Source organism: Metopolophium dirhodum, chromosome 5 (genome assembly GCF_019925205.1).
Source record: "Metopolophium dirhodum isolate CAU chromosome 5, ASM1992520v1, whole genome shotgun sequence".
Classification (NCBI taxonomy): Eukaryota; Metazoa; Arthropoda; class Insecta; order Hemiptera; family Aphididae; genus Metopolophium; species Metopolophium dirhodum.
The window spans coordinates 10,067,570-10,093,892 of NC_083564.1; the positions used below are offsets into that span (position 1 = coordinate 10,067,570).

The window sequence follows — 26,323 nt, forward strand, 5'->3', positions numbered from 1 at the left end:
TTTCTGATCGATTGATATCTTATATAACCTTATATGTTCAGCTGTTTACCATGTAGAGTGGGCCGATAGATTAGCACAAATTACCATGGTTTTTCAATGATACGATACAACTCTAGCTTCTATACATTAAAGTGGCTACTGAGTTTTTTTTTACTTAGCTCCGCTACTATTGTCACAATGGATTATTATTTATTACTATTTTACTGGGAAACGGTATTTTGCACCAATTCTAGGGCTTGTGCCACTAATAAATTATTTTAAATAGCAGACATCTATGGGATTTGACAGGCACATAAAGTAAAATAATTTATTAATAACATAATAATATAAATCAATATATAGCTAGGTATTATAAAATTTCATAACAATTTAACTTTTATCTTATATCTATGAATAATAAATAAATAAAAATAATTCGATATCAATTTCAAATATGAAACACGTTAAGTCTTTAACAATAACACATTAGATATAAAACTGATATAAAAATAAATCAACCACTAATACAATAATACATAATATAAATATAAAATATTTCTAAATATCCAAGGACCAATACGCTCAATTTAGCTTAACTGCTTAGTGTTCTCACAGCGCGTTGAGTTCGCATCCTTAACATGATTTGAGTTGACGTCACGTCTCACGTTTATGTAGCCCATATCGACGAAATGCTGAACCACGTCAGCCAAGCATTCGGTTGCCATGTCGCCACCCAACTCCAGGAAGTAGTCCACCGGGTCGTCACTAGTCGCCAACGAATCCAATGTATCGCTTCTGTCGCGTAACATGAATGGCAGCTCAAACGACACTTTTGCGAACGCGTTGATGGCAGTCTCGGCCATCTCGACATCAATTTCGGCGCGACCGGGGACAGGGACGTCGGGCTGGACGGACGCGGCCAGTGCGGCGCAGTAGGTGTCCAGCAAGTCATCCCAGTGCAACTCTCGCATCCGCTGCGTGGTAGACATGTATAAGAATGACGACAAGTCCAACGCGGGTGACCCGTAATGAATCGAATAGAAGTCTATGGCCAACGCGTCGAACGGACGTCCGTCCTCGTCGTACTGGAAAAACAACGTGTTGCGGTGGTAATCGCCGTTACATATGACCGACAGTGGTTCTTGAGCTTTTAATGTCTGCATTAGCGTGTTGTCGGCGTCGTCGAAGAGCTCATTCAAGCGGCGAATTTGCACGTGGTCCTGGTACCTGTCTCCGTCCCGTTCCAACAGTCGGTTCACACCTCGTTTACCACACTTCTTAAAAACATCGTTCTGGGACATCCAGTGCCCGTTAGCATCAGATCGTATGTTGTGAACGTTTTCTATGATATCGTAAATTCTGCTCGGATGTTTGTGTTTGGCAGTATACGACAGTCCATGAAACCTTATCGTAAAGAACAATCAAAATAACCTTAACGTGAAAAGAAATTAAATTTTATGTTAAATATATTTTATTTAAACTTACTTTGCTATTGTCCGAAGTGCAATTGTTAAATGTTCGTAGTCCAAGAAAACTTTCGCATTGCTTAAACAATATCCTAAGTTACTAACATTTTCGATAACAATTACATCATTTGCCGTCAATTCACTAAATGTATTACGACCATAAAAAAAACGTGGTACAAATAAGGCATGTGCATCATCAACTGTTGGCCCTCGGCACTCTAATAGGAACGGTACGATCTTTTTGTAAAAAATTAATTCATTATTAAATAAAAAGTCACATCCAAAACAACCACGCATTTCCAAATCTTGAATTTTTAACTTGATCATTATGCTATAGTGTGATCCGTCCGAAGTTATAATGTTACAAAATATTTTATTGTACCACCATTCTTCCATGTCCGCCATACAGTTGTATAATTTGATCGACGTTAAGCTACAATTTTTTCCGAACGCACCTTCACTAACAATCGTCTTTAATTCTTCTTCAACGAAATGTTCCATATCTTATGATAATATTTTATGCGCAATATGATATACCATATACGTCTTATTTATATGTCATTTAATTGAGTACTAATAATTTTGTACTGTTCATAATTGAATAATAATTTCATAAAAAAAATCATATACATTATCTCAAAACTCCACCTTTTAAAGCACTTATATAACTGCACGTGTATAGATTAACACGTTAATTTACATATACCTAATATAAATTGTTTATTTATTCAATTTCAACATTACAATGGTGCAGAGTACAGTATTCTATAAAAACATGTACAATAGTGCATTTGCGACTTAAGAATAAAATTATAACGTCAAAATTAATTAAATACATTATATTAAAAAATATATCAGTATTCTGCCTTGTTTTCATGATTTGAAAAAGTGGATCTAGGAGGAAGCGCATCCATAATCAGTACTATGGAAATTACTTTTAAATGTTAAGCGATGTCTTGAGTTAAAATATGAAACAGCGATGGGAAGTAGAGATAGAATTTAAGTACTCAGGAGAATTAATTCAAAGGTTAGGTTAGGTTTAAATACAAAAGAAACAATATTATTATCAATAATATTTTGGTTTATCCTTTATTGTGTCTTTTTTTTATGTATTTACACTTTTTGTATTGATGAACAACCCAAGTAAAGTATATTCTAATTCTTTATGAGCAAATTATATAGGAAGCTTTTTAGTCCAATGTATTGAATCCATTATACCTACATAATTATATATAGTATAATTTAATATTTTATTAAAATTAGTAAACATTAAAAAAAAATATGAAAAAAATTAAAAAACGGTATAAATATTTCACAACCAAATATAATGCATTAAATAAAAATATATTTGAAAAGAATTCAAATTCAAATTTTCTGATGGCATTGGTTTTTATAAATATATTAAATAATTAGTAGTCAAAAAAATATTTAATGGTCATAAGTTATAACTTATTGTTATTAATTAAACGCAAATACAATAATATAATAAGAAATAAGTATATTTATAATTTATCAACAAACGATAATTATAAAATCATTTCTAATTTGCAATTATAAATTAAATTTTTAATAAATTCATAAGATGTATTAAAAAAACTTAATAAATATATGTATTATACATATTATAGAAGTATACAGAATTATACATTTTAAAAAAATACACAAATAATAATTACATTTGCTAGCTCCCGGATGGGTGACCATCCGGGATTTTTAGCTATAAATCGTTGCCACACATACATACACGTGTTTCAACCGTTCCTTCCCTTCCACTGCAAACAAAAAAAACAGCTTATGGCCATAGTTGCCATGCTTAAGCTCAATAAAAAAAAAAAATAATAAATACATAAATATACTATCATTAGAAGGTATTTGACTATTACATGACACTATAGTATATCAAAGTAGTAACAATTATAAAATATTAACTAAGTAACCAGATATAATATTATGTTGTATACAAATGTAATGTAATAATTATTAATTGTTTCAGTGTACATATTTTAAGCATCTTAAGAACTAAATATAAAACATATTTTGTAATTAAAAATAAAACAAAGATTAACATTAACTTACACTAGGTATCTTATTTATCTTATGTATTACTGTATAAATAGCTTTGGTTAAAAAGTATCTAATACGATCACCGGAGTGGCGCTCATACAGTAATGATGCCATCGTATTAAAAAATTAAAATATAAAATAACTTTCAAAATTATCCAAGTGATTTGTAAACGGAAGGTAAGATTCTGGAATGTCAATATTTTGTACCATAATATCTACAAAATCCGGAAAGTGGTATATACGAATAAAGATTCTGAGTAATGACGGCCTATTAGCTTATATTTGTAAGGATATTTTATAATATATATAAATTGTATTATCTATATAAGCTACTAATAATTTATTTTTCTATCAGCACCATGCGGTTGTGGTAACAATTTTCCAGTCCCTATGAATAATATTTTTTGAATTACCTACAGCAAAAACAACTAATGTTGTTTCTTTGTTTTTATTTAAATATCTAATTTCTTCAACATTTAAACTTTAAATGTCTATAAAAATGTAGGACCTAAAAGAACAGCTTACGAAGAATCCTTTTCAAACTTTTTCACCCACAAACAAATATAACTAAACATCCGCACTCGAGTCACACTTATACTCTAGCAATTTATAATGTTATTTTAATTATTAATATTATTATTATTACATTTATTCAGTTCCTGTATACCTACTGTAATTTTATTGCTATTATACAGATGAATCATATTAAAATTTAACAACAAATTGTAAAAGTTGGGCATGTGTAACAACCACTAGATTTTGAAATGTTTGTAAACTATATTGGGCTCCTGTTGGCCCATAAATAATTAAATAACTTGATATTTTCTCCACTGCAAGGAAAAACAACGAATCATATTATACATGTTTTTTGTGGTCGTTGTTATTTATGGTTTATCGCATAACACAAATTATTTGTTAATGTTTGGTTGCTATTGCAACTGTAACACGAAATATGCTACGCGAAATTGTTAAGAAAATAATCAATATAATCGATAAAAACTAATGATAACTAATCAATATGAATGATTTCAACTTTTTTACTGTTTGCCGTAGCTGCAATTGTAAAGCTCACAAATTATTTTTGTATCCAGCTCAAAAACATACACTAAATTGCAAAACGATAATATTCATGGTTCTACTCAGAGTATATTAACTGCGTGATTCATGTACTTTTTAGGTGTTATTTAAAAAAATAATATATCTCGCTATACGTTGATACAGTATGTTTTGATACATATTAAAGCAAGGCTGGGCATTAACGAGTTAAAAAGTTAAAGTTAAGTTAAAAAGTTAATTTTATTTTAACTTTTTAACTTAACTAGTTACTTTTGGCTTTTTATTAACTTAACTGTTAACTTACTAAATTTATTTCTCAATTAACGTGAAATTAACAAGTTAATTTTCCATTTTAAGAAGTGAGTTAAGTTAATTTATTTTGTTTTAATTTTATAATATTTCACTATTTCAGTCTATTTCGTTTTCATGTCAAAAAATATGTATCGTAAATTGTTTGAAGTTAAAAATGTATATCATTCGAATCTAACTTATATGGAAATACTGTATGAAGTATAAACACCATATCCTATAATTTAGTTTTGGGTTGTGAAAAAATTAAGTGCGCTAGCGTTGTATAAACAAAATAATATTATAATAAAATTTAACTAAATAAAAATTTAACAAAAAGTGTGTATTAACTTTTAACTTTTTTTTATTGGTGCATATTAACTTGACTTAACTGAGTTTAAAAAAATCTTTAACTAGCCCAGCCTTGTATTAAAGCATTTACTACTTGAAACAAGTGTGTGCATGTGTGGCAAGGATTTATCACTAAAAATTCCGGGTGGTCACCCATCCGGGAACTAGTGTCACCTGCCGGTGTGTACACGCAGAGCACATTCGTAAATGAAAGCAAACGCCACGCCACACCGAGTCACAAATAGTAAATTATAGGCACCTACCTACAAAATAAGAAAAAAAAGTGTTGGAAAATGAGTGTTTTATATTAAATAATACTAATACTTTGAGATTGTGAATACTTGTGATACTTGAAATACTGCTTCTATATAGGTACTTTCTTCAAAAGCGTTTAAATACACGTATTTACATTTTAAGAGCTTAAAAGTTATTTGAATACTTTTACCCAATTACAACTACTATTAGCCGAGTGCATTACAAGGCTGCGTGTATGCCAAGTCGACCATGTGCTGAACGAGGTCGGCCAAACAATCGGTGCACGCATCACCACCCAACACCAGAAAGTAGTCGACAGGGTCATCGCTGGTCGCCACCGAGTCCAACAACTGGTCGCTGTTGTCCCGCAGCTTGTACGGTAAAATGAACGACGCTCCCAAGAACCCGACGATGGCGGACGCGGCCATCTCGGCGTCCAGTTCGGCGCGATTCGGGAACCGGACGCCGGGCGGGACGGCGGCGGTCAGCGCGGCCCAGTACGCGTCAAGCAGGTCGTTCCAGTGCGTCTCGCGCACCTGCTGCGTGGTGGTCGTGTACAGGAACAGCGACAGGTCTAGCGCGGGTGACCCGTAACGGGATTCGAAGAAGTCCATGATAAGCGCGTCAAACGGGCGCCCGCTATCGTCGTACTGGAACATGACGTTACCGTGGCAATATTCGCCGTGGCACAGGACGGACAGCGGTTCGTGGGCACCCATCGCCCTCCGCAGCGTGTTGGTGGCATCGTCGAACAGCTTGTTCAAGCGGCGCAACTGCTCGTGGTCACGGTAACGTTCCCCGTCGCGCTCCAAAAGTCGGTCTACGCCGCGTTTGCCAATCCTCTTCAACCGGTCGTTTTGGGCCATCCAGTAGCCGTTTCCGTCGAACTGCAGGTCTTGGATGTCGGCCACCATGTTAAGAAGTCTGCTAGCATTTTTGTGTTTGGCTATGTACGACAGCCCGTGAAACCTGTGCGCATACACAACAACTTGAGTAATCGAATTTTAAACATTATCCTGATACGTCGTCTGCCGTGTCATGACCACTGAAACTGAACACATATTCCGGTAAAACCTCTCTATAACGGAATCACTTGGTACCAAATGATTTTTATTCCGTTATAAAAGAGTTTCTGTTATAGGGAGACTAAAATATACGGCATATATAGGTTATAACAGGATTATTGTTATTTTCCGTCATACATGGCGTCCGTTATAAAAAGGTTTAACTGTATATTAATTTATTATTTTTCAGTTCAGTGATCGTGTCGAAAATATGGGCACAACTCTAAAAATTTACCGCACTAGATCATGGTTACTGGCGATTAAATGGGCCAATCAGAATACGATAACAGGCACTCGACACGGCAGACGATAACGATATGAATCCGTAGTTTTCTGCGTATCTTAGATGCTACCTAAAATTTTATAAGTGTTGTATACGCAATGCACCTTTTCACCAAATTCTATTCTGTATGGTATATTTTCAATTTAACGGTATTTTATGATTAGATCGCCGTGTGACGGTGTCACACTGTACCTCTTTGATGTTATAATTATGTAATGCTCTTTTATCATTTATTTTACTATCAGTTTTAGTGACGTGGTGATATTTTATACACAATACGCGTTTAGTAGATAACACGAGATTATTACTTAGAACTACGACGAGATCAGAGAGCACGTATAATCGTCTTTTCAATCAATATTTATGTACTTACAGGCGTGGATACAAGAGCCCCATAGGGACTGACTCCCCCCCCCCCCTTAAGCCTTAAGTACTTAACAATATTTCATTCTTGCCTACATAATTATGTAATATTATATGCAATTAAAGATAATTTTGTTATTAAAGTTTGTTATTATTATTATTTTATAATGCACGTACCTATGATGAATATTTTATTCACTATAAAAACTTAAGCTTAATTCCTATGATTTTGTGTACTTGAAGTAAAGTTTTTCATCCGGCCCTTCCCTTTTTTTATTTCACAATCCACGCATGTGTACTTATAAATATGGATATTTTTTTTTTTTTGTAATTTATATAATAGGTATTGTAAATTTTAAACTTCACAATCTAATTTATTTTATTCACGTCTAATATAATATTTGAATTTTGTCTGAAATCAAACCAACTTACTTTGCAATAGCCTGAAGAGCAATGATTAAATGATCGTTGTCCATGAACATTTGCTCTTCGGTAAAACGGTAGCCTAAGGTATTAACATTTTCGAAAACAATTAAATCCTTTTCCGCTAATTCACCGCCGTTGTTCCGACCATAAAAAAACCGTGGTAAAGACAGAGCATTTACATCGTTTACCAACGGTCCACGACACTCCAATAAGAATGGTATGATCTTTTCATAAAAGTTTAATTCATTTTGGAATAGTACATCACATCCAGAACTTTCACGATTTTTAAACTTGATCAAAACGGAGTAATGACTTTCGTCTGATGTGACAATGTCCCCAAATATTGCTCTGTACTTCCATTTTTTTTTTTCAATAATATCATTATACATGTTGAACGACACTAAGTTACAATTTTTACCGAACGCACCTTCGGCCACAATAGCCTTTATTTCTGTTTTAACGAATAGTTGCATGACTTTTAACTTTTATTACACTCTTTGGCGGTGTTAAACGTCTTTTTAAGTGTAGTGAAATTGCTAACTAATGATAATATTAATTTATTTAATAGTGTAATGAAATATACTATCTCTCTGCTCCACTCATAAATCAAATGCACCAATTACGTTTTATGTTCACGTTATCAGTCTGATACAGTACGTTTATAATGTGGTCTAATTGGGTTAAATAAATAAAACTGACAATAATACAATTCTCAGCACATTCAAAAAATACGTGATAAGTACATACGGGGCCCAGAAGCTATCTCATGAATATTTCAATATAATTAAGAATACTATTTCTTATTATTATTTTTTATTAAGATATCTATTGTATATATATATTTATATATATTTTAGATTCTGAGCGAAGCGATGAATGTATTGATTTTACATTGATGTGTGTTTTTTTTTTTATTTTTAATTTTTTTAATTTTTTAATTTTTGTGTCTGTCATGGCCTTTTAGGACAATAAAAGTGCTTGGATTTCCTTCAACAGTAACTTTTCTGATAGGAAAATGAATCTAGTTGGTACTTTGGGGGGTCAAAAAAAAAAATTTCAAAAGCGACGTGAAAAACAAAAGAAAAATTAAGGAAAAACGGGAATTTTTACGCAAAATCTGTTTTCGAGAAAATCGATTTTGGTTTTTGGTGTAACTCTAAAAAAAATGACCGTAGGGACATGAAATTTTGACTGAATGTTTATATTAGCATTTTCTATACACCATAAAATTTTGACTCTTTTTGAGCTGTTTACGGACATTGTCAGTCTTCAATTTTTTTAGTTTTTTTTTCTATAACTATCAATAAAATTGTATCTGTTGAGTAAAAAAGCTTGAAAATTTAATAAAAAGCTCCTAGGTTATTTTTTCATAGGCAGATGAAAAAAATTAAAAATCCTTAGTCACAGTTTTTATTTATAAGCATTTAAAGTTCAAATTTTGACAAAATACGGAAAAATCACAAAAAATAGTAAATTATTTTGAGTTGAGAATTCATAAAAATTTTTCTTTTTAAATGTAGTATAAGATTACTCATAAGTTTGTCTACCTTTATCAAAAAAAAAAATGTCTACAGGAAACATAAATTAAATTTTTATGAGCGTCTGAAATTTATATTTTTACAACATTTGATATTCACTTGATTTCTCATGTAACAATTTTCTTATTTTATTGTAATTGAAAAACAAATGACTGTAGATACTTGAAAATTTCACTGAATGTTTATATTAGCATTTTCTATACACCATAAAATTTTGAAAATAATTTGACTCTTTTAAGCTGTTTACGGACATTGTCAGTTTTCAATTTTTTAGTTTTTTTTTCTATAAATATCAATAAAAATTTTTTTGTTGGGTAAAAAAGCGTGAAAATTTAATTTAAGGCTCCTGATATATCGTTCTAATAGCAGTTGAAAAATATCAAAAATACATTTTTAACATACACAATTTTTTTTTATAAGCATTTAAAGTTCAAATTTTGACAACATTTATCAAATTTATAATTTATTAATTATTTTTTAGTTAAAAATGTATAAAATGTTTAACTTTTATGGCTAAGGATTGAAAATTTAAAACAAGGCTCACGTAAATAGGTTATATATAAATTACTTTATTCACAATAATATCATCAAATATACTTGGTAATATCATAGGCTGACTGACCGTTTTCGCTCAGAATCGTTTTTCTTATACAATGATATTATATCATTGAATTCAAATTTAACACCATCCATTACAGTGACCCACTTGTGACCTACTGTACAGCAGAGCGACATCCACTTATCCACTTTTTTTTTTATTTTTTTAACTTTATTCCAATTTTTAATTTTTAAGAATATCTGTCGTTTAGGAATTTAAAATTTTTACATACTATAAATTGTTGGTTTGTATACAATTGTTGTCTTTTCGTAGATAACCTTCAATCTATAGGTATAGTTAATAAACCACTAAAATTATTAGAATCTTATTTAGACAATAGAAAACAACAAGTAAGAATTAATAACACACTCAGTGATGAAGTTACAATCACAACGGGAGTTCCTCAAGGGACAGTATTGTTAGTTATTCTTTATATTATATTATTATATATGTCTCTTCGCTAGGTCATTTAAATATTCACGGTAAACTATTTTCTTATGCGGAGGATACAGCCATTCTTATATCAGGGGACAATTGGGACGAAGTTCATCTAAAAGCAGAAACAGACCTGCACTTGATAAATGCATGGTTTCTTAAACATAATTTAAGAATAAATTACACTAAATCAAACTACATTAATTTCACTCTACACAAAAGAACCCAACCCAATTCAAATACAATTAAAATCTATGATATAGATTGTAAATCTAATTACTATTCGTGTAATGTTTAAATAAAACGGAAACTATTAAATATTTAGGTATTACATTTGATCAACACCTAAAATGGGATACACACATAAATAACACAATAATAAAACTACGTAAAATGCAGTATCTGTTCATTAACGCAAGAAAATGCCTAAATCACCAGGCTCTACGTTTAACATACTTTGCCATGACACAATCTATTAAACAATACGGAATAACCACCTGGCGTGGCTTAGGTATTATAGGAAGCAATAAAATATTCAGAGCTCAAAAAAGCATAATTAAAATAATTTTAAGTAAACGAAAAACATATCCCACTAAAGATCTATTTACTGAATTTAAAGATTTACGACGCAACAGTTATTCTACAGAAATGCACTATATTACACATATAAATTAAATTTAATAGAGTTTAAACCTAGATACTATAACACACGTCAAAAAATCAACTTAGAAATACCTACTGTTCGTATATTGAAATCTAGTCGATGTTTTTCGCAAGTGGGTCTGAAATTATTAAACAATATTCCGCTGCAAATTATTAATAGCACGTCTTACAAAATATATAAACAATCTATTAAATTATGGTTGTTAAATAATACTAGTGACCTACACCCTATGTAAAATACCAGTGTATCTATATAATGTAGTCTGTTTATTTATCAATTCCATTTTTGATGTACTTCTTTATAATATATTTATTTATTGCAATTTATGCTTTAATTTCTATAGCTATAATTAACAATTAGTTCTACAAGTATGTCTATTTATGTTTTTGAATTTATTATAGTCAGATATGACGCGATTTTTTACGAAATATCTAAAATATTATAAAATGTATAAATGTATACCAACTTAGCTCTTAATAGTACTCCATCATCACCGATAAGAGGTTATCCTCAGTGGTGAGATGGACCATCTAACCATATTATATATATAATCATTGATTACTTATTGAAACTGTATTTTTCTTTTGGCCGGTAAATAATATTATTATTATAAAGTTTTAAATTATGTATCCATGTGTCATGACCTATATACTTGTATTAAGACTTTCAAACAATTTGACATTCAACTAAAAGTCTACCATATGTTGTCATTTATTGTTTCAAGCTCTTCAAATCATTTTAAATTATATAAGGCAATATCATTTGAGCCAATATCTATGAATTAACAAGTATCCGTGATGACGTTGTACAAAACTCTGAAACCTATTAATACCTAGCTATTTGCCATACACTTTTTTACTTTTCAATAATCAGAATATGCCATCATGGTGGCCTGTTGAATATAATATATTGTATAAATAATTTAACTTAAGTAACTAATTATACATTCATATTATACATTACAGCGTGCATCCCAACCATCGATATAGGTACACAATGTTAGAAGTTATAACCCACTACACACACATTTTACAATATACACTAAGAATAACGATACTCACAATATAATACTACAACGATACAATTTAATAAGCTTTACGTTCTTCAAAAGTTCTTCTTACATCAACCAAAACTATAATTTAAAATTACCGAAAATATAAATATTATGCAACATTTTTTTCCTTAGACATTTCGTTGAAATTTAAAAAAAAAATAGGATATATTAAACGTAAAATAACGAATAATTTAGGCAAACTGTCTTCGCTGATAATGGTATATATGATATATACGTATATGCAGGTGCTTTGATTTATCATTGAATTCAAATTGAACACATCCATTACCGTGACATAGTCACATAGATACTCTCAACATCTACAATACAGCACAAAGAAAAGCAAATAGTTTGTAAAATTATAAGGATTAAAAATAACAGTAACCGACTAAGAGTTTCGTTAGTTTTAATATTAGATTTCATTGTCCTAACCTGAAGATACGGCGGTAATAAACCCGCTGAGAGCCATTCCCTTCTGCGGAACTGTTTTTTGTGGTTGATCGAAATTCGGCGCCTTTTGAGTGCAATACTGATGTTATACATGCACCGACGTTCAGGTAGGTTATCGCCCAAACACCAACACACTTATTATTATAATATTTATTTATTTTACTATAGAATAAATAAATAAACTGATGACATTGATAATTTCTATCGAACAATTATACTATGGACGTGCGTAATTATACCTGCTAATTATTAATATTTATCTAATAACTCAAGACTTTATAACATTTGGTACTTATACTTTCTTTCATTCGTTTGGATTCATAACCTTGGATCTGTTTATAAATTATTTTTTTATTAAAAAACAGGAGAATGGCAGCAATATGAATTTCGATATAAATATAGATTATATGGTTGTTTTAATTAGAAATATAATATATTTTGTAACTAATTTATAAAAATCGTCGAGTGTTACTGATGGGTAGCTACTCCCCTCGCGCTGTCACAGTCATTGTAAATTGGAAATAATATTACAGATTGTATATCTTCTAATAAATATAAAAAAAAAAGCGGGTAAGTGGATGTCGCTCTGCTGTACAATAGGTTACAAGTGGGACAATGTATAATACATTGTATTAAACTTCAATTCAATGATATGATATCATTGTATAAGAAAAACGATTCTGAGCGGAGCCGGTTTATCAGTCTAGATTTTTTAATTTTTTTTATTTATTATAGCCTTTAAATAGAATTAATATTATAATATTATAATTTTTTATTCGTTGCAACAGCAAACAAATTGTTAGAAATTAAAATCCCATTTTAAGCGGTTTTTCGTAATTTGTCAGTAGTTTTTCCCGTGGCTAAAATAACTATTGAGAAAATCGAAAATGACCTCTCTAAAGTACCATTTTGATCCAATTTGATAAAAGATAAGGTAGGTACTATATGTTGAAATCGAAGCACTCCATCTGGTGGAAATTTTGTATACAGGATATATACAAAAAAAAAAACACCATTGTAAAACTACTAGTTTCCTTGTTCCGTTCAAAATCTAAAATTTATAAAAATAAAGACTTGTTTTTAAAAAAAAAAATTATGAGAAAAATTATATTTTGATATCCCTCAAAAATTAACAAAAATATGTGACCCACTGATTGAATATTGGTTATTCGCATTTTCTAATAAATGCTGGTCCTCAGAATTTTCTTCAGCAATACATATTTATTTGAGTATAGCCGTCACTGCAAATACGTATGCAAAACGACCTGTGCGAGATGTGTGTGATACTGCGATAAGAACGACACGTGCGGTCATGAATTTCGGCGGCGTTGCAACTTGCAAGCGCCGACTAGTACAGCGGATGACTCGTATAAAACGATATATTTTATGATATATGAATAATTATAATATATTAATTATTATGATAAGCCAAACACCGCTCAAAAACTATATTCAAATTAAATTAATTATAATGTATATTTTATAAATTATAAAGGTGATTAATGTATTACTAATTGCAATTGATACTACTTTTATTAGTAATTTTGTTTTAATATAAAATATATGATGAACGTTATAATTTTAAGATATAATAATCCACTGGTAGTAGGCAGGTACAAAGCTAATATTTCAAAAAAAAATTTAACTAATATGAATGGGTTGGTAACGTAGGTAATGATAAATAATAATAATTATAGGTATTCGTGTGAACTGTTTCAATGGAAATAGTCTCACTCATTGTCCATATAACTATTTGAGTGATTGAAAATACGATATGTAGTTATATTATTATGTTATATAATCATGCCACTTAATTACAACTTTCACATACAAGGGCAGAGCAAAATAAAGCACCATAATATTATAAAATAAAATCAAAATGTTTTTTCGTTTTACTATTATGAAAACTACAGTTTATTACGAGTGTTGCGCCCAGTCACTTCATGTAATACAAGAAATGTCATAATATAAGGATAATTTGACAAGAATGTAGGTGAAGTATGGAAATCTGCAGACTTAAAAAATAAATTAATAAAGAATACGTGTGATTTTCTCCACGCATGCGTATAAGCAATACGAGCATCAGGATCATATTTTGGCATACGACGTGTCCAAATAGTGTTGGACGATGTCAGCCACCCATTCGGTGGCCAGTTCACCACCAAATGACAACAGCTTCTTCAGCACCATATCGTTGGTCATTTCGATGAACTCCGATGGATTGATTGGTTTCTGTTCCTCCAGCATGATTCGCAAGAAAAACGCCCCGTGTGCCAACCCGTAGAACGCGTGCTCACGCATTTCGATATCCAGACGGCCACGGTCCGGCACCGGGACGTCACCGGCGGCAGTGGCCAGCGTTTCACAGTACGTGTCAAGCAGTGCATCCCAGTGATCGTCCCGGGTCCGGCGGTCCGTGTTCATGTACAAGAAGAAGGACAAGTCGAGCGCCGGCGACCCGTACCGGATGGTGGCCATGTCGTACGCTAGCGCGTCCACCGGCCGCCCGCCGTCGTCGTACCGGAACAGCAAGTTGTTCCGGTTGAAGTCGCCGTGGCATAGGACGGACAGCGTTTCGACAGGTTCCATTACACGTCTCAGCGTCTTCATCGCATCGGCCAACAGCTCCGTCCGAAACCTTTGAGCACGTTGGTCGTCTTCACCACCATTGCCGCGACGTACCTTTAACGTGTCCAGAGCCAAGGAGATCAGATCTTCAATTCCTCTGCCTATTACAAGCCACTGCCCATCGTCGTCCCACTGCGCGTCCTTCACCTTGACCACTAGATCCATGAACTTGTTTCTGTCCACGTGCTTGGCTCTGTATGACAAACTGTGAAACCTATGACCAAAGCACAAATATAGCCACTGTCATTATCGATCTATATATGACATCGCAGTGACGAGCGTTTATGAGTTATAATATACTACGGGACTTTACACGAGCGTATTACAATATGATCATAATATCTATTGTCATATTTCAATGTTTGCTTCTTCTCACAAAATAAAGTATCAAATATGCATCAAATTTAAAAAATAAAAGTATTGTTATTTGCTAGCTTAGGTTAATGAAAATCTATATTTCCATTTTGATATTATGAACGTAGCTAAATATTTTATTTACAAACAAGTAAAATTATGCGATCGGCCACTGATATGTGTTAGGTAATGTTTGGTAATCCAAAATGTATTTGATCGAAAACTCGTCTAAATTATAAACACTTAGATATCAAAAGAAATCTCCACGAACTAACTATTCGAGTAATTACCTATGGCCCCCGTTAAGTAACTCAGCTTGAATATAACACGGTTATACTTCCCACTCACTTCGCTAGAGATCTGAGTGCCACGATCAGGTGTTCGAAATCAAAACACAGCCGATGTTCGGTTACCGCAGACCGGTATCCGCGGTCGGACTCGTTTTCCAAGACGATCAAGTCCCGTGGCGCCAGGTCACCGCAGTCGTTGCGCCCGTAAAAGTAACGACAGAGCGATGGCGTCCCGGAATCGTCTCCATCGCCCTGCGAGCAGCAGGCCAACAGGAACGGTGCGATCCGTTCGTAGAAGAGTATTTCATTGTGGAACTGCTTGTCGTTCTTGATTAAGTCCCGCATCTCGGGCAACGGGTGTTTGAACTTGAACACTAGTCGATGGCTTTGGTGATGGCAGTTACGATCCTCGACAGCAACCGTACCGTACAGTACCGACGAAGCGAACTGATCCCGTTCGGTGTGCTGGCCATCCAGCGCGAACGATACGAATCGGCTGTCCGGTCCGAACACTCCTGTCTCGATCATTTCAGCGACCGCAGCAGCGCTCGCCGTCGTCGTCATCGTCACCGGATCCCGATGGGTTAGAGGTGTGCACCTGTGTGAAAAACACCACCAACGTAGTGTGGGTACGTGGAGTGAGTGGACCGAGTTTGACTTGGTCGGGTTCGTGTCACCGCTGCAGCAGTCGTCACAGCACTGAAATCGGACGGACACTGGGTCGGGGCCACAAAACAGGCGTCGGTTATATACCGTCCGAGAGCATTTCCCTCCGAGGTACAGTTTTTTGCGACGAATCAAAAGTCGGGTGCGTTACGAGTACCCAAGAGTCAAGTGCGTACAGTAAATCATTTGAAATTATCAGCTCGAGTATAATACTGATATTATACCTGTACTGACGGTCATGTAGGTTATCGCCCAAACACGGACCCATTAATTAAATTATTATAATATTAGTTTATTATAGATGCACGGATGTCGGTCAACGAGCTAACTATAGACTTGGTAATACCGCGGGAATATGGCTAATTGCATAGTGTAGACGACAAAAATTGTTCCTATAGTTGACGGTTCGGCAGTCAACCAAGGACGAGGAATTGGAGGAGTACATAGTCTTGTTTCCCAGCGCATCTGTCTGTTTAAATGACACTTTTTAGTTCACCATCGAATCCTTCGCTCATAAACCGTACACAAGTCCCCGCTAATTGCGGTATGAGTATTTAAATACGCACACAATACCAACACGCAATTCGTTATAATTGTTTTAAATTTTTTCTACGTATTGCATATTTGTTTTAACGTTATCTGTTAATATTATATTCTTTGTTTTGTTATTTATCATTTAATAGGTAAAAATCAAACGACTGTTGACTGTTTTATCGATAATAAAATGATTTATGAAAATTGTTTATTACAACAAACATGCCCGAACATTGAGATAAGAGCAGCTCTCGATAGTGGAATTGAATAGATATTCAACAAAAAAATTGTACGAGTATTTTAATGTTGTAAAATAAAATATTTTTTACACCAATGTATGTTGTTTTCCTAAAAAAACTCACCATCCATACACTGTAGTGCTTTTCATAACAAGTTTGACTCAATATTCGATGTGGCCTTGGAGTTAACACTATAGAGTATACAGCGTGTAACAGAAACACCTGAGTACCTAACAGATGAAATAACTTTTGTTTTAATCAATATTTTTAATTTTTTTTTATATATTAAAATTTAGTCGCTCGCGTTACACGTATAATATAAACAAAAAATTTCCAATTTTAAAAATCAAAAATCTGACTACGTACGTTTCCCCAGCCCCCCCCCCCCCCTCACGCATTAAGTTTTTGCAATTTTTTTTTTAGCAAATATTTTGTACTCAATTTGTACGATAAGTCGATAAGAACCTAAATTTGTACGAATTTATTCTTGAAGATATACGAGAATTAGAGTGGGGGGCTATAGAAACGTTTCTCCAGTCCACCCATTTCCAAAACCACTTATTTCTATAAAATTTCCATGCAGTTATTTAGCACGAAATTTGTACAAATTTTTATGATCATTCGCAACATTTTCTGAAAATCCCTTACAACCAAAAACGCATTTTCCTTATATTTTCCTTACATAGTCAATTAGTAAATCTAATTGTTAGAACAATTTTAATGGTAAAAACATTTATCTAAATTAAGTAGTTTGTTTTTTAGATGGTGTAGGAGAAAAATAAAAATTTAAGCAACTAAAAAATTTTTGAACAATGATCTTGAACTCAAATTCATTTTGTCGTTTCACTATATGTCCAACAACTACAATATTCTGATTTTTTATCATAGCATACTTATCTTTTATTTTAGAAGTGTTAATAGTTATGTTTAAATCTTGTAATGTAATTTTTTCATAGATCTTATCAGCTAACGAAACATAAGGAGAAACAATTTTAATACTGATTTCTTTTCCTACAGTTACTGGATTCAATATTTTATATTTTTCAGATAAACAGTGTTTTTGTTTTTCAATTATTCGGTTTGTGATTTCTGGAAGTGGATACTTAGCACTTTTCATAGATTTTTTTATTTCCTGAAGATAGTTTTCATACTTAAAACAACTGAAATTATCTAGGGAACCATGAATCTTCACAAACATTGGAAGATGTACTAAATTATGTACATTATATGAAACATTATGTGGGCCATATAGAATCGAATACTGTGAAACAAATTCTCTGAGAAATGTTTCTGCTAATTGGTTGTGTATTTGACAAAGATTATCGCACACAAGAATCCGTAACGCGCTAACTAATAATTTAAAATGAGAATAAAATTGATTATTTAACTTTCCTTTTAATACAATTAAGCCAGAATACAACAAAAAAAATCATAACTCGGTTGCTTTCCAGTATTCTAAATCATCCAATACTCACCAAGACTAAACTTTAACTGATCATTATGACTTAAATATACTTAAATTACTTTTTTACAATATTTATCAAAATGTAGCTTACCTAATCATTATATTAACAATTTTCTCAATTAATTTAAAATTATTTTTTTGGTACTTATGTAGGTAATATTCGATTCTGAGCGGAGAGATTTTCAGAAAGATGTGTGTTTTATATTTTTTTTTAAATTTTATTTTTTAAATAATGCACGACTTGTTTTGAGCTTTTTATGGACATTTTCAGTTTCCAATTTTAGATTGTCAATAACATTTTATTCAGTTGGTCAAAAAGCTTGAAAATTTAATATAAGGCTAAAAATATTAAAAATATATAGTCACATTTTTTTATAAGCATTTAAAGTTCAAATTTTGACAAAATCACGAAAATGTACAAATTATTTTGAGTTAGAAATTCATACAAAATTTTTATTTTTAAATCTAAGATTTTAAAATTTAATACAAGATTCTTCATAAGTTTGTGAACCTTGATCAAAAAGAAAAATATCCACCGGAAAGTCAAATTCATTTTTTAAGAACGTTTGAAGTTAACATTTTTACAACGTTGGATATTCAATTGATTTCACACATGTAACGATTTTCATATTTTGTTGTAATTCAAAAAGTAATAAATTACTGTAAATACTTGAAATTCGTACTATATGTTTATTTAATTAACTCCTATACATGTTACAATTTTCAAAATATTATGACTCGTTTTCAGCAGTTGGTGACATTTTGAAATTTAAATTTTTTTAGTTTTTTGTCAAAATAATAAAAAATTTTTTTGGAAAAAATAGTGTACATTTAATACGAGGCTCCTGATAAATTTTTACAATAGCAGTTGAAAAATATTAAAAGAACATAAAGCACAATTTTTTATAAGCTTTTTTACAGTTTATAATTTGAATTTTAAAAAAAATTATCAAAATCTCGAAAATTATCAATTATTGTAATTAAAAAATTATAAAATGTTCAATTTATTAACTAACGATTAAAAATTTTAAATAAAGATTATCGTAAATAGTTCATACTGTAACTGAAAAATTTGAAAAATATAGGTACATAATATTTTATATTTGTGGGTATAATATGAAACTTCTAAGTTTTAAGTATATTATTATTATATTTCATACACATAATACCCTACTGTAGACTGTAGTAGATACTAATGTTTAATACTAAAATGAACTACCTACTTTAATCACAATAATATCATAAAATATACCTACTGGGTAATATTAATATTAGACTGACAGACCGTTGTCACTCAGAATCGTTTTTCGTAAACAATGATTTTATATCAATGAATTAAAATTAAACACCACCGATGAAAGTCATTTTTCTGTTATTTTTTTGTATTTTTTAATTATTAGCACTATTATGCAGGTATTCAACGGCGTACCTTATGTCTGCGCATGCCTTTTAACGGTGAGGGCTTAGGTTCAGACTAGGTTCTTACTAAGCTTTTTCGCCGCATCGGTGAAAACGCACGCAGCAGCTAGCTGTATTGAACAAAACGCACTTAGTATTTTAATTGATTATCTTTATATATATTGTCCGATTCGGGGACTCCAACCAGCGTGACCGACAGCTTCGCAAAATTCTGCCACACACTGCATGAGATTGGCATACCGAAATATTTACCAAACTCATAATATTCTATAAAATTGTTATTCTTTGTATGCAAATCAAATTATAATATAAATACCAAAATCTAAAATCTTTTTCGACAAACGGTAAATTATAATCGTTGATTTATTTGTCAATCACTAAACTAAATAACGATGGTTAAACTATAATATAGTCTCAATACCTTACACAACAACGGCATTAGCTATAATATAATATTATGTATTATACAGTGTATCACAGTAGATATTAAACTAAAATATGATTTTTGATATTTAAATTGTTTTTATTCAGGGTAGTCGCTCTGATTCATAGTAGATGTCGAGTGTTTTTTACGATTGAGTAAGTAACTTCAATAGATGAGTTAAATTGGAATTCAATAATAAATTATTGTATACGAAGAAGGATTCTGAGGGTCTGTAAGCCTTTGTTTCTATAGATATTTTATTTTATATTTATATTTTTGTTAGGTAGTAACTTATTTCCCTCTTACAGTAATACGCCATACGCTATAGGTTATACTAAATGTTCGCAAACATTTATTAAATTATTATTATTATAATATAATATGAAAATAATGTTACTGTTATTAACTTTTAAGTAGATTCTGAATATTTTGAAAATTTAATTGTGTATAGTTTGTATAAATATATAGTAGTACAAATTTAAGTCCTCCCAATAATACTTCTTAAATTACATAAAAATAACTAAAATTGTTATTACTCGTTTAAATACACTATTTCGTTTTGAACTTCAATCGATTAAGAATACCCTTGTATTCAATTGACAATTTATTTTCATATGCCATTTTTTTCACACACAAAATTTAATCATACATAAATCGAAATAAATTTGACAATAAGTCTATAAATATCACAAAAATATTTTGAAAACTTCATTATGTGTAGAAGGTGCTAATATAAATAAATATAAAAAATGCTAGCTTTACAGCTATTTTTTTTTTTAATTACAATTAATAAAACAAAATTACCTCATCAAACAAGGGGTCGAAACTACGTTTACAAATAAGAAAATTATTAAGCAATGATATCGGGTCTTTTTAGACTCAAGCCAAAATTGTTTGTACCATGTTACTAAATTAACACTATATTAACAGCTCTGTTCAACTTTATTTTTACCTATTGTATTACTAACATAAATAACTCAACCTGGCACCTGCTATTTTTTACATAAATATCGTTATGTAAAATGCGTTGGTACCTGATTGCATTTATTATAAATATTGGAATTAATGTTACAGAAACATCAACTCTGAAATAAATTAATTACATGTACGATGAATATTAATTAGAGTTTACTAGTAATAGTCAGGGTCTGTGCAACTGTTTTAAACAAAAGTCATTTCATGTTTAAATCGACTATAATGGGCATATTGTTGTTTATAAGGCAAACATTATTTCAATCGTATTGTTTAAAAATTTTTTATATTAAATTATATTTATTATTTAAATATTATTTCGTATTTGTGTATATTACTTAAAGCAATTCAAATATTTTAGAAATACTTTTAGAAATGACGATAGAATAATATTATATTGGTATACATTTTTTTAGAATTTTTATATTCAAGTGGTATTGCAAAATATAAAATATCAACAGCCAGGCCAAGGTGATGGCAAAAACATTTCAGGGTAAGCCTCCACCTGGTGTTTTATGTGTAGATCCATCGACTACTCTATCAGTGTACGCCATATCCAAATAATGTTCTACAGACGTCAACTGTCCATTCGGTGGCTCTCTTGCTACCACACGACAGCCAAATCTGCAGCGTTTCATCGTCAGTGAATCCGACCAACCTCGACAAGTTGAACTGGCCTTCCAACACGAGTCGTGATGCAAACGATACAAACGCCAGACCATAGTATGCGTGTTTTCGCATCTCGGCGTCCAGCTGACTGCGATCTGGTACCAGAGCACTGCCAGCCACAGAGGCCAGCGTCTCGCAATATACGTCAAGCACCTCGTCCCAGTGATCGTCCCGGGTCTGGCGGTCCGTGTTCAAGTACATGAAGTACGACAGATCGAGCGCCGGCGACCCGTAACGGACGAGGGCCATAACATACGCCAGCGCATCCAATGGCCGGCCATCGTCATCATACCGGAACAGTAAGTTTTGGCGACCGAAGTCACCGTGGCACAGAACGGATAAAGGTTCGTCCGGTTTCATCACATGCTTCAGCGTCTTGACTGCATCGGCCGACAGTTCTGTCCGGAACATCTGCGCCTGTTTGTCATATCCACTTTTACTCTCCACCAGCGTGTCCAAACCATTGGAAAACAGTCCTTCGAGTCCTTTGCTACTTAAATACCATTCTCCTTCTGCAGTCCACTGCGCGTCCATCACCTTAGCCACCAGTTCATTGAATTCTACTAGATTCACATGTTTTGCTTTGAAAGACAAGCTGTGAAACCTGTAAAATGTATTACGTTGATTTTGGTATACACATTGAACCTATTCATACTATATAAATATTCCTTAAGGCGCTAGACGTATCCATCGCTTCACGGAGTGGTATGCCACGCCATAGTTGTTTTACAGTAACCTACTGAATGACGAGGTACCTACACTCGTAACCTCTTATACAGCAGTAGCAAATTGCGAATTTTTTAAAAATCTAAATCATAATAAATAGATATAATGTAAAACAAACAACTTTCCCATGTAAGAAAAACTTTGTGGATGTTATATGTGTTAATAATGCATAATTGCAATACAAGCGTGTCAATCCACTTAATTTGTCAGTGTTCTTAGCGCCACAACCAGATGGTCAAAATCCAAAATAAGTGGATGGTCGATCACCACTGACCGGTATCCACGAATAGTTTCGTATTTCAAGACGATCCGGTCCCGATCCACTAGGTCACTACAATCGTTGCACCCGTAGAAGTAACGACACAACGACGGCGCGGTAAAATAGTCACCATCCCTTTATGAGCCAAACCCCAACAGGAATGGCACGATTTCTTCGTAGAACAACTTCTCGTTATGGAACTGTTGGTCGTTCCTGCAAAATTTCCGCTTCTGGGGGGTCGTGTGCTTGAACTTTAACACGAGCGGATGGCTCTGATTGCGGCCTTCTCGGTTACTGATCGCAATTGTCCCGAACAGCACGACCGAACTGAACTGATTCGGTTCGGTGTGCCAGCTGTCAAGTATGAAGGACACGAACAAATTTTCAGGTTCGAAAACTTTGCACTCAATCATTTTTGTGGCTGTAGCTACAGCTACTGCTGCATAGTGTTCTAGAACATAGATTACTTGCTTAAATTTTTGTTTGTAATTTTTTATAAATTTAAAATATCTGTCATTGTGCCAATGTGCATATTATATAGAAATTGAAACAAAATCCAATTATTTGAAATCTAATGACAGATACTTATGTAGGTAGCAAAATGTTTCTATTATTCTATTATTTGAGTATGATTTTCAACATTTTATAAAACATTATAATTTTATGAAAATCACTTCTCTATATATATTGTATAAATATATTAGTATTTATCAAATATCAGTTATGGTTTGTTGATGGCACTTGATAATAATTAGGAAATCAAATATGTTTTAACTGGAATGATTTAATTAATTTTTCATAATCTATATAATATTATAAGAAGTCCTAACTGACTGGTTCATAATTAACTCACAGCCAAAACTATGAAAGCTAGCGACTTGAAATGTTCATGGTATGTTTGTATTATAGTCTAGACATTATAGTTTAGAAAGGTTTTTGAATAATTTTAGAAACGAAGTTTTTTATGGCACGATGTGGGCTGGCCGAGAAAAAACGTTCCTGACGAAATACTATGATTTATAATATATTAAATAGTTATTTTAGCCAAAACATCCAATTTTAATTCCATCATACTAATCGACTTAGTGATGCGATAATACTTTTTAAAACTGATTTGAATTTGTTATTTTGTATATTTGATATTGGTCAGTCCACTTTTCCAAATTCACCTCCCCAACATCTATAAATTTAGCTTAAATATCTTGAAATTTCGGAATTTTCAAACGTTCATTATTCGGGATTTATTTGGAATATAAATCAAAAATCTTAAAATGTAGACTGACCGATCTCAAATAGACACTCCAACGAATTCAGATCAGTTTTCTGAAATATTATCGCATTATTAGATCGATCGGTAGGATGGAACAAAAAAAAAAAAGCGGGAGCGGTAAGTTGGATTGACGGTCCGTAATAGATTGATTATAAATATCTTGCGTATATTAATAATATAATTATTGATAATATTATATCACTACAGTACTACACTACGTATATTATGCATTTATAATTATTATAATTAATAAAATATATAAGTAATAAGTATATGTAAAGTGGAAATCCCCAAAAGTGCTGGGCGCGCTATCACGCATATTCCCTGCACAACTAGACACTGAAATTTATACCACGGTCCTTACCAAACATTTTGGTGATTTTAACATAAATTTTAATGATAAGAAATCGGAGACATTTAAAACTTTCCTTATAGAGACATCCAATTTACATAATATGATAAACAATCCAGCAGAATCTAAAACGAGAGATGACACCACTATTGATGCAGTACTTTCAAGATATTTGGAAAAATTTGGAAAAATTTACATCACAAACATACGTATCATATTTTAGTTATCACAGGCCTATATTTCGATTATTGAATATGACTTATATAATATTAATTAAATACTAATGATAATAATTTTCATTTTCATTAATTTTCCATATTTACTTAAATACATTTACTTATTGATATTTACTTTTATTTTGAATGGTTCCACTAAAATGTATTTGTAATCTATAATATTTGTTGGAAAAAAAACTTCGTTTCTACCGGGTGTCCCATGACACCACTAACAGTGATATTAAGATTCATGGCGAAATTAAAACAATTTTTTTTATTTGTGGTTGTCATTGGTTCCAGATTATAATAGTAATAGTAGAAATTTATAGTACAATTATAAAAGGTTAGTAGTCAATGTGTATATGGTGATCATTTTTCAGAATATTTACCTGTTTCAAATCTTAGTGTTTGACAAAATTCTACTACAGTATCATCAGTAAAAAAATAATAAGTGCCGTACCAGGTGTACAAATAGAACAAAACAATTGTAATTATTTTGATTGCACAAATAGATTTTAGTGTACCTAGAGTTAAAAATATTTTATAACTTTGATTGAAGAAATTATTGTAAACGGCCTGTTGACACCTCAAATAGTTGTTCCTATCATCAAACGTTCGAGTAAAAATGACAAACTTTGAAGGACATTGAAACCTAACACTTAAAAATTATACACTTACGTACGCATCTCGGGGGGTCCACCGTAATAAATTGCTCGTGTAATCACAAGCGTGTCTCATAGGCAACACCGTGAGGGATCGCTATAAATTGTAATATAAAATGATTTACATTTAAAAAGATATTATTGCTTCCATGCAAGTCACACCCAAAAGGCGTTGAACGATCAAAAATTGTTTTTCTGGGCAACGCCAGATCATACAGCTAGTTGCTTATAAAAATTGTATTAATCTTACGAATCTGTTTCTAAATAATATGAAATGTTCATTTATTATTTATTATTTTCAATCTGTGTGATATTTTTACTTGGATATTGTATACAGGATGTTTTGTCATTCGATATTTTTTCTAAATACCACAAAATATCTGTATTGTAATTGTAATTTGTTTTATTATTATTTGAGAACATCATAAATTACATAAAGAATACAATTTCAATATAATTTTAAAATTTTGAAATAAAATATCGCTATTTTAAACATAAAATAGTTAGATTTTAATTTAAATGGTTTTTTTTTTTATGTAACTTGAAACATATTTTATCATTGAATTTACTTACGTTTGTATTGATGTTCCATTATATTTGCTTAAACCTGTTGTTTAACGAAAATATGTAATAGGTACAATAAAACAGTTTAGCGATAGCTCATTTCCAATAGGTATATAATTCTCCTTATACAATATATTCATGTGTGGTAATTTATTATACATATCAACTTGTTTTGATTGTGTTTTTATCTAGGTAAACGCTACATAGAGTAAGTACGTACTTCAACATATTTTAACGTATTATCGACTACCGATAATTGCGTGTTATTTTAGTCATATACC

At 31.8% G+C, this 26,323-nt stretch overlaps 3 protein-coding genes and 1 pseudogene across 4 annotated transcripts; all 4 read right to left on the bottom strand.

The window, feature by feature from the left end:
- Positions 1-293: 293 nt before the first annotated feature.
- On the bottom strand, positions 294-2,033 carry LOC132945858 (uncharacterized). The gene is made up of 2 exons (XM_061015653.1): positions 1,465-2,033; positions 294-1,383 (listed from the first exon to the last, which is right to left on the bottom strand). Exons 1-2 carry the CDS (start codon positions 1,944-1,946, stop codon positions 567-569), a joined length of 1,299 nt encoding a protein of 432 aa, XP_060871636.1. The 5' UTR covers positions 1,947-2,033; the 3' UTR covers positions 294-566.
- A 143-nt stretch (positions 2,034-2,176) lies between these two features.
- Positions 2,177-8,207, bottom strand: LOC132945860 (uncharacterized). The gene is made up of 2 exons (XM_061015656.1): positions 7,602-8,207; positions 2,177-6,428 (listed from the first exon to the last, which is right to left on the bottom strand). Exons 1-2 carry the CDS (start codon positions 8,066-8,068, stop codon positions 5,666-5,668), a joined length of 1,230 nt encoding a protein of 409 aa, XP_060871639.1. The 5' UTR covers positions 8,069-8,207; the 3' UTR covers positions 2,177-5,665.
- A 3,511-nt stretch (positions 8,208-11,718) lies between these two features.
- LOC132945480 (uncharacterized) lies at positions 11,719-16,359 on the bottom strand. Of its 2 annotated transcripts, XR_009664573.1 has the most exons (3): positions 15,665-16,345; positions 12,317-15,176; positions 11,719-12,204 (listed from the first exon to the last, which is right to left on the bottom strand). XR_009664573.1 is itself a non-coding variant. In XM_061015239.1 (2 exons), exons 1-2 carry the CDS (start codon positions 16,168-16,170, stop codon positions 14,423-14,425), a joined length of 1,260 nt encoding a protein of 419 aa, XP_060871222.1. In that variant the 5' UTR covers positions 16,171-16,359; the 3' UTR covers positions 11,719-14,422. The 2 variants fall into 2 exon arrangements, 1 of the variants encoding a protein (XP_060871222.1); XM_061015239.1 differs by having other exon boundaries at positions 11,719-15,176; positions 15,665-16,359.
- A 3,969-nt stretch (positions 16,360-20,328) lies between these two features.
- On the bottom strand, positions 20,329-26,255 carry LOC132945862 (uncharacterized; annotated as a pseudogene).
- Between the last annotated feature and the right edge of the window lie 68 nt (positions 26,256-26,323).

Bases quoted from the DNA above. Each gene is read 5' to 3' on its own strand.
- LOC132945858 (XM_061015653.1), bottom strand. From the start codon at position 1,946: ATGGAACATTTCGTTGAAGAAGAATTAAAGACGATTGTTAGTGAAGGT. The intron at 1,384-1,464 runs GTAAGTTTAAAT...CTTTACGATAAG, and splicing joins GCACTTCGGACAATAGCAAA to GTTTCATGGACTGTCGTATA.
- LOC132945860 (XM_061015656.1), bottom strand. From the start codon at position 8,068: ATGCAACTATTCGTTAAAACAGAAATAAAGGCTATTGTGGCCGAAGGT. The intron at 6,429-7,601 runs GTAAGTTGGTTT...GTATGCGCACAG, and splicing joins GCTCTTCAGGCTATTGCAAA to GTTTCACGGGCTGTCGTACA.
- LOC132945480 (XM_061015239.1), bottom strand. From the start codon at position 16,170: ATGACGACGACGGCGAGCGCTGCTGCGGTCGCTGAAATGATCGAGACA. The intron at 15,177-15,664 runs GTGAGTGGGAAG...CTTTGGTCATAG, and splicing joins GCACTCAGATCTCTAGCGAA to GTTTCACAGTTTGTCATACA.